Consider the following 10,115-nt stretch of genomic DNA (forward strand, 5'->3'; position numbering starts at 1 on the left):
TTTTAAAAATTTGGAAAAAGAAAAAGAACAGAAAATTTATAGACATTTTAATTTGAATTGAAGTTTTAAAAAAGTGCCAATTTTAGAAATCAAAATTGACGCGTGTAGGTTAACAAAGATTTTATACATACATACAATTGGAAAGACTGGTGATTTTAAATTTTAAACTACGGGCAGTGTAGCAGCTACGTAAGAATACACACCTGATGATGGCCATTTAGGGCCGAAACATGTAGTGTGGAGGAGGGAAAGAAGAAAGTACTACAATTAAATTGTTGCACTTAAGATGGAGTTTGTCTAATATGTATTCTGTTGGGCCCAATCAATAGAGGTAGTCCCTACCTTCAGACAACAGTCAAGAAAATTTATCACTGTATTAATATACCATCATCATAAAATTTAAGATCTTATTAACTTAATATAGTTTACATAAACCTTGTTTAACCTAATATTATTAAATAACTGTCCTCTAATAGTTGACTTCTTTAAATTTTGCCTGGTGACAAGAACAGAGCTGAGGATCCACCAGAGTGACTGACTGCGGTCTGGGTCAGTAACTTGATGAACGAGTTAACCTATAAACTATCATGCTACAATATGCAGTCAGATCTAATCACTCACTGCCATTGTCATGAAGAAGCTTCACATAATCAAACAACTGGACTTTAAAGTTGTTATCTGCAAGGGGCTGTCTAATGGAAGGTTTTGCAAGTGTAGGTTTTAGGTCCTCACTTACACCATTATTTTATGGTATTACAGCAAAAATCTGCTGAATTTTAATTTTTTAAGATTTACAAATGAGATTTATTGTTAAAGCATCTGTCTTTCCAAATTTCAACATTCCATAATGAATCTAACAATTTTACAACTAAAAGATAAATACCACAGCCTGTGACAGCATCCCATATTTTCTTCATGATACTGTTTATAAATGAAATTTGCACATGAACATGTTTTGAAACCTTTTACACTCCTTACTTTAGGTCACTGTTGACAAAACTGTGAAAATTTGGTCAAAACTGAAGCTTCCTGTCTCAAGTAATGAGGAAGTACCATATATTAAAAAAAGCAGAATATATAGCACTTATATATTCATTTTTGAACAAATACTCTCTTTCAATCTAGAGACTGGTATAGTACATAGTAAGCCAAAATAACAACCACACCAGATTTCTCAGGCGTTACTTGGATTAATTCATGATGAAAAAAAGGGTATCACCAGCACATGAATATGTTTGTACTGACACCATGAAAAAAGCACAGTAAAAATATTCATCTATTTGCATGGGGAAATTAAGAAAAGTGTTGAGTTAAATACTCATTGCCAGTATAGCAATCCTATCTAAGAATATTTAATAATAGTTTTCCTTATAAAAAGTTCGCATCAACCCATTCAAGTCAACCCTGGCTAACAATAGGTATCAAGGTGTCATGTGCCCGTAAAAGAGAGCTCTACTTATTTATTAGAAATAAAGATGATTTAGAATTATGAAGGTACTACAGGAAATATTGTAAAGTATTGTCAAAGGTTATAAAGTTAGCAAAACAACGATACTATAAAAATTTGATCTCAAATTCTAAAAATAAAATTAAAACTTCTTGGAATATCATCAGATCCATAACTAATACAAATCCAGAAAAAAATCCAATGTCAACAATAAAAATTGAAGGTAAATTATGTAATAATTTTCAAATTATGACGAATTTTATTAACAATTATTTTGCATCTCCATTACCACAAATGAAAAGTAGTATGTCTACTAACGGGCATGAAGCCCTCAAATTTCTTTCTGACGTATTCAAACATCCTTTTCCAAATATACATATGACACCCGCAACCAACAAAGAAATTAAAGATATAATAAAATCATTAAAATTGAAATATTCATATGGATATGATGAGATTCCCCAGCATATCCTTAAAATAAGTTTACCGTTTATTCTGTCACCTTTAACTTACATGTGTAACAAGTCACTAAGTCTTGGTGTATTCCCTACAAGGCTAAAGTATTCCGAAATAAAACCCATATTTAAAAAAGGTGACAGAACTGATGTGGCAAACTATAGGCCAATATCTCTATTGACATCTTTTTCTAAAATTTTTGAAAAAGTTATATATAATAGACTTCAACATCATCTCGACATAAATAAAATCCTGGCGCATGAACAACATGGATTTCGTACTAAATTGTCCACGGATACAGCCACTCATGACTTAATAAATACTATTCTATCAGCATTAAATAACAAACTAGTTGTAGGAGGTTTGTTTTGCGATTTGACTAAGGCTTTCGATTGTGTAAATCATGAAATACTACTTGCAAAACTGGAGTTTTATGGTATCAATGGTTTAGCAGGAAAGTTGCTCAAAGACTATTTGACTGATAGGCAGCAAAGAACAATATTGAATAATAACACTGAAAGTGGTGTTTCTAAATGGCAAAAGGTTAAACAGGGTGTCCCTCAGGGTTCTATCCTGGGGCCATTGCTCTTTTTAGTATATATTAATGATTTACCATATATAATAAATAAAGTGTCAAAGCCAGTTTTATTTGCGGATGATACCAGCATATTGTGTTGCAAGTCGAACTACAATGAACTTGTTATTACTTTAAAAGAAATTCTTGAATTAATTAATGTATGGTTTTCTATTAATTCGTTAACTTTGAATCTGACAAAAACAAATTGTGTCCAGTTTTCATCAAAACCTAATTTACCAATAGATATCAATATAAACCATGGGGATATCCAAATTAATAACACGAGTACACTGAAATTTCTTGGAATAACAATTGACAGTACTTTATCATGGAAAGAACACATCAAATATACAGCCAGCAAATTAAGCTCGGCTAGCTATGCCATCAGAATCCTAACTTCAGTTATGTCCCTAGAAAGCCTATTGATGACTTATTATGCCTATGCCCATTCTATCATGTCATATGGTATAATATTCTGGGGTAATTCAACTAATAGTGACCAAATTTTCATAATTCAAAAAAGAATAGTTAGAATAATAATGAGAGCGGGTAACAGGGACTCTTGTCGACCAATTTTCAAAGCATTAAACATTCTTCCATTCTATTCACAATATATTTTCTCAATATCTGTTTTTGTGGTTAAGAATATGGACAAGTTTGTAACAAATTCAGATATTCATGGCATGCACACTAGACGGGGTTTAGATTTACATTATCCAACCTGTAAACTGACTAAAGTGCAAAAGGGAGTGTTTTATAGTGGGATTAGGATATTTAACAACTTGCCATGTAGAATTAAAAGCTTGTCAGAGGACATTAAGAAATTCAAATATTCCCTAAAAAAATTTTTGCAGGTGGGCTCTTTTTATTCCTTACATGAGTATTATGAATGGAAATCAAGGAATGATTGTGCTTCCTATAGATAAAGATTGCGCCTATTATTTGTCACATCTAGAATATAATATTATCTGTCTGTTTTTGTTTATAATTGTTGTGAATGGCACCTGATTTTTGACGTTGTTTGTTTCGGTGTCGTGTCTGTGATTTGGTTTGATGTGTTACTTGTTTGTGTTCTACAACTGTTAATGTACTACAATTATATGTGGCCTTTTTAAATGTCTTGGATATTTAATTTTTAACAATTTATCATTTTAAATGTACTTTTTATTGACATGTTCTATATCTCAAGGCAGCACTGCCAATTGTAGATCTCTGGAACGAAATAAATATGTATGTATGTAGCAATTATCAAATAAAATCAATTGTATGCTACCTTATAAAACCTTTTAAACAACGAGACCTGCCTGTCATTTAACATAGGCATATACAAAACTTCAGTCATGTTTCATATACATATGTTAAACATATTGTATTACACACACACACAAACTTAATAAAATAAACTAAACTAAATATATATACACATCATGACTACTTGTATTAACATTGCTTATTATGTTTAAAGTTTTGATATTTTATTTACAGTTCTAGACTTAATAATGACCTATAGCATTTTACATTACAGAAATGTTCTGTTATTTTGTAACTTTGGATAAAGATATAATAATAACTTATTTTTAAACATGATGATAGATTTTTATTAATTTAGGCTGCTGTTATTTCAGGCCAAAGATCAGAAATCTAATAACAAATTTCAAACTTCTTTGGAAGCAAAGTTGGAGCAAGATCTGTCTACTACACCAAAGAGAAAAGGTTCAATAGATGTCCACATTGTGGAATCGCAAACAAATCCCTCCACTGAGGCCACAACAGTCAAAACAGAAGGTGAGCCTTCTTGTTCATAAAGTGTGATGTATCTAAAAATTATGTTAGTGATTCTGAATTTTATATTTACTGACTCATTTTATGAATATGGAAAATGATAGGCCCAAACTGTGGATCAGATTTCACACTAAGCTGCATGTCTCCTACATCATTAGGCATTTTTGCAAGAACTACGGAGACCAGCCATTAGCTCCATCATGACTGTGTATCTGTCTATCTGTCCATCTTCTCAGCCATCTGTCTGTTCACATGAAACAACTCAGTTCTCACTATTTTGAATTGTTTCATTTTGGTCCGTTACACTATCAATCACTAATTGTCAATAGATTTTCCGTCAAGTGCAACAATGTATATTTTGATCACTTAATTATCTCATCTGCCTTACATGTTTCGGTTCCAAGGAACCATCTTCAGAGGCACTTATAACAAACCATGAAAACACTGGCACAGCTCCACATTCACAATATGTAATTATTCGTGGAAACTATTACATATAACGGAGTGTAAAGCACAACACTTCCCAGTATCTTGAATGCAGGTATAGCACTTGCATCTAAAGGACCACCCTCAAAACCGAGTGCAGTACGCAACGCACACCGCGTAAGATACACCCGACCACAAGCCTACACAACTCTGTGCTGACGCCTCCCCCCATTGGGACGATTCACCAAGAAGGAGCCTGAATAATATTTTACTTGAACGTTTTTTAATTTTTTAACTTTAAATTTTAACGTTGACGACTCGGTTTTGAGGGTGGTCCTTTAGATGCAAGTGCTATACCTGCATTCAAGATACTGGGAAGTGTTGTGCTTTACACTCCGTTATATGTAATAGTTTCCATGAATAATTACATATTGTGAATGTTGAGCTGTGCCAGTGTTTTCATGGTTTGTTATAAGTGCCTCTGAAGATGGTTCCTTGGAACCGAAACATGTAAGGCAGATGAGATAATTAAGTGATCAAAATATACATTGTTGCACTTGACAGAAAATCTATTGACAATTAGTCAGTTCTCACTGGTTGGATTTTGTTACAACAGATTTATGTTTGGGAATTTTAATAAACTGTCATGTCTCTCCAGTAACATCTGGTCAGAATCCTCTGTATGGCCATATTTTCTAACTTACAGACTACATTTTGCACAGCCCTAATACAAAGAGATATTTTATATTCTATTTCATCTAAATAACATGATTTCCTACCTACAACTATTTCAACTAGACAACTATTTCAGTGGATGGGTTAGATTAAGGAATAATCATCATCAGCAGCAGCCACAGCTTTGCATGACTGGACTTAATTATGTGCTCATAAATTCTCTCCAGCTTTCTCCAGGCATCCAGGATCATTTGTGTTCCAGTGTTTGCTTTTGTATTTTACTTCTCTTTATTCTGAATTTCCTGTAGCCATTTCATTTAGCAGTATTCAAATTCACTGATAAAATCTGAAGTAAGATTTGAGGTTCTCACAGTGAGATGTAATGTTTTGTAGTCTGTTGAAAGTCAACTGATATTTCAGAGGAACATGTCGTTTCCATCTTTACTTGGATTACTCGTAAACCCTGAAGAGGGGGAGGTGAAATGTTCCCCCAACATGTCACTTGACTTTCAGTAGACTAGATGGGATTATATCCCAGAAGATAGAACTCTTCAATATTTGGAACAATTAATTTATTTTTATGCATATATTTTGTTCATGATCAAACCTTTTAGTATCAAATACAGGGCACAGAAACATCACCGGTGTTGCTTCCAGTCTTAAAATGTCTCTTTTCTTAAATATAGTATTCAGGCCTCATTACCATATCTGAAACTTGTCTTGGCTGTGACGTTATATATTCTTATTTTCATCATAGAATTGTAGCATTATATGTTTATCTGTTCTGTAGTTTGTGATAAGTTATCCTAAATATTTACTCTCTGTGGGGTTAGTACTAATAAATACAGATAAGAGAAACTACAGAGCATAGTAATATGTAAATACTTAAAAAATTTTGATATGGTCTCTGGAAATAAAGCTAACCTCAAAAAAACTGTCTGTGTGATTTTTCTGTTTGCTTTTAGATTCTTTAAGAGTACTTAGTCAGTTATACATTTATGAAACACTGAGTGGGAAGATGAACTGTGAAGACAATTGAAGGAAGAAATCGTCACTTATTTTACAGCATCATCTCAGCATTAGTCTGAAGAGTTAGAAAAATAAAGATAAACCTTAGTCAAGACAGCCAGCCCTTGGGCTGGGAATCAAACCACGACTTTTAAAATACAGAGCAGAAGTTCTAACCATTCATCTGCACCAATCGGTCAAAAGTGTGATGCTAACCGCTCATATCAGTTCACTTCCGAGTCCTATAATGTGCCAAGCTTCATCTGTATGCCAACTACACAATTCACATACAAATTCCAAGCATCTTTCTGTTTTGACTTTATGAAAGCTTTGTGGACTCTTGAGCCATTTTGTTTTATACTGGGCCACAGGACATATCTAATTACCTGATGTGTTTTTTGCAGTGACCAAGGTTTCCCATGAGCATAGTTCTCACCTCAAGAAGACTCATAAAGTTGCGGTGAACATGGATGAAGTCAAATTAAGTGAGAATAGTGCAGAAGAAGAAGAACCAGGGAGACCTAGTGGTGCAATTCTCTCTCTCGCTTTAGGTAAACGGTATTCTCTGAATGTTTAGTTATTCAAAATCAAAGTTTCCAATGCATACCCATAAAAACAAAGACTGACTTGATGGTCTGTACAAAGTCATTCATTTATCATGATTGATTTGGTTATTTAATGTATGTTTAGCAAAGGGACCAAATATGAGAGGTCAACCATTAGAACAAATATATACTTCGCTAACAAGAGTTAAGGAAGATGATGGGTTTAGTGTTGGAAAGTTCTTGAGTAGCTGCACAACTGGCAGCTTCTCAAGAAAGGCTCAGGTCTGTGAAGTTAGTTAATATGACGAATTCATTGCAATTCATAACCTTGGCTAGGGTGTCTTTAGTTTTATCACATTTTTACAAATTAAATAAGTAATATACCTCCATAAAAGAAAGTTCATAACTTCTTTAAAATTATGCACATTTTTGTAAGGCAAAACCTAAAGAAAACCTGACAACTGTAAGTTGATTCAAATAATAATTTTAGCACAAAACTTAATAAGAGAACCCCTAAGTACATAAGTACTTACGTAGCCTTTACGCACAGACGTGCAATGTCATTACCATCACATTTCTTGCTAACAGCTACACTGGAATTGCACAGTAAAAACACACATTTATCATTAATAGGGATGAAAAGGAAACCTTACAGACAAATGTTTATCTACATGGACTTCTCCAGATGCTGAAAATCTAATAATGAAAATTTTTCACAGATATTAACAGATTTCTATAATTCTTAATTCATATGTTTTGATAGCCTCCCTACTCAGATGGAAGCATTTAAAGAAAATCAGGTGTCATTATTTATTCCATGATATTATTGTTGTTTGTTTATTGATCTGTTTAATAATGCTCCTCTATTGCATGTCATTTGGTGTCAAATGTTAGAGTGATTATGAATCAGGAATTGGAAGGTAGTGCTGTGGCTTATTTCGAGCTACTAACTGGAGGAAGTGTGGAAAACCATGAAAAATTGTAACTTTTATGATTTTATTTACATGAAAAATCTGTTAGGCCAAGATCACATTAAAAATAAGCAGCAGAATGCTACTTACTACATCATAACATCTAACTTCAAGATTATGGTCTTACTGGGTGTGAGACAAGTGCTAATACTTCAGAGGCACCTGCTCCCTCCATCTTCAGCAGCATCTTCCTCTGAAATGTTGGTACATATCCATTATACTATGCAGCGTTACATCCCAAAAGACAATAATTTTCACACCTACTGCCTTGAGAACCTCAGATCTCATATTTGACCTAAGTTTTTTCTACTCTCACTTTGTACTGACACATGTCTGTCTATTGCAGCTCTGTTCACCACACATTCCAGACAGACTGCGCATAGAATACCAAATACAACAATGAGAATGAGTTTTCTCTTTGCAGGCTTATGCATTACGGGCATTATGGCAGTGCTGGTGGGCTGCAGGTTACGTGTGGTCAGGAGGAGACTACGGCGTGGTGGAAAATCTCCATATGCACATGATGCTGACTACTTGGTTAATGGGATGTACTTATAGTGTGTGTTTATATATGCTGCAGTCACTGCTGAAACCAAAGACTTTGTGGTGGAAAAAGAATTTACTGACATTTGTTTATCAAAACTGAAGACTGTATGTAGAAGGTATAAAAATTACAGTGTTCAGTATTTATGAAAGTGATATTTATGTGTTTTAGAAACAGAAAAATATGCTGTTTAATGTAATTTATATTATACATAATCTTATAATGTATTTTTATTTTTTTATTCTAAAACTTTAATTTTGTAATATAACTTTTATATAATATCCTTCCCTCAAGGTTAGGTCTATATATGGATGAAATTATTGGGTTTCGACATAACAAATCAACTGATGATCAGAATTTTTGTATTCATTGATACTGGGGGGGGGAATGGGAGTACAATGAGACAGTACATCAGATATTCATAGACATTAAGAAAGCCTATACATCAGTTATGAGGGAAGTATTTTACAATATTCCCATAGAGTTTGCAGTAGCCATGAAACTAGTTAGGCTGATTAAAATGTGTTTAACTGAAACCTACAGTAAAGCCCATATATGTAAACATGTGTCTGATAAGTTTTCTATTTAGAATGGTCTACAACAAGGATATGCTTTATCATCATTGCTTTTCAACTTTACTTTAGAATAAGCCACTAGGAAAGCCCAGGAAAACCAGGTGGGACTGAAATTAAACAAGACAGATCAGCTGCTGGTTTATGCCGATGATGTAAATCTATTGGGAATAACATAGATACCATAAAGAAAATCATAGAGACTTAAGCTGACGCTAGCAAAGAGGTTGATATAGAAATGCAGAGAGAACTAAGTATATGTTGCTGTCTTTTCACATCAATGAAGGGAAAAATCGTGATATGAAGATAGTTAACAGATCTTTTGAAAATGTGGCACAGTTCAAATATCTGGGACAACAGTAATAAATCAAAACTTGATTCAGGAGGAAATTAAGAGGAGAATGAACTTGGGTAATGCTTGCTACCACTCAGTCCAGAACCTTTCGTCTTCTCGTCTGCTGTCTAAAATCATAAAAGATAGAACATACAAAATTATAATCTTGCCTGTGGTTCTGTATCGATCTGAAACTTGATCTCTGACATTAAGGAAGGAACACATACTGAGGGTGTTTGAGGACACGGTGCTGATCAGAATATTTGGACCAAAGAGGGATGAAGTAACACGTGGTTGGAGGAAAATGCACAATGAGGATTCATAACTTGCACCCTTCGCCAAATATAATTAGAACAATCAAGTCATGGAGAATGAGATGGGCAGGGCATGGTGGAAAAGCCAGAAAGAAAGAGACCACTAGGAAGACCAAGACATAGGTGGGTGGATAATATTAAAATTGATCTTAGATATAAATGGGAAGCGTGTAAGGCTGACAACTCTGTGAGCTAACTGTCTAGAAAATGTGTGAGCCTCAACATCTCACAACTCTAGGAGCCTGTTACAAGGATAGTTCTACTTGTTAGAGAGACAGGATAGAGTGATATGGACTGGATTGATCTGGCTCAGGATAGGGACCAGTGGAGGGCTCTTGTCCACATGGTAATGAACCTTCAGGTTCCATAAAATGTTGGGAAATTCTTGAGTAGCTGCACAACTGGCGGCTTCTCAAGAAGGGCTCAACTCCATGGAGTTAGTTAACTTTTATATGTGTTTTGTT

At 34.1% G+C, this 10,115-nt stretch overlaps 1 protein-coding gene across 4 annotated transcripts in view; it reads left to right on the forward strand.

Annotated features, from left to right (window-relative positions):
- LOC111871348 overlaps positions 1–9,393 on the forward strand; it is a 92,237-nt gene extending 82,844 nt beyond the window's left edge. For all 4 annotated transcript variants that reach the window (XM_023864380.2, XM_023864384.2, XM_023864381.2 and 1 more), the window contains exons 10-12: positions 4,106–4,265; positions 6,776–6,922; positions 8,312–9,393. In XM_023864380.2, the coding sequence (XP_023720148.1) occupies positions 4,106–4,265; positions 6,776–6,922; positions 8,312–8,445 (441 nt within the window). In that variant the 3' untranslated portion in view covers positions 8,446–9,393. The remainder of the gene's footprint in view (positions 1–4,105; positions 4,266–6,775; positions 6,923–8,311) is intronic.
- The last annotated feature ends 722 nt before the right edge of the window (positions 9,394–10,115 follow it).

Source organism: Cryptotermes secundus, unplaced genomic scaffold (assembly GCF_002891405.2).
Source record: "Cryptotermes secundus unplaced genomic scaffold, Csec_1.0 scaffold1, whole genome shotgun sequence".
NCBI lineage: Eukaryota > Metazoa > Arthropoda > Insecta > Blattodea > Kalotermitidae > Cryptotermes > Cryptotermes secundus.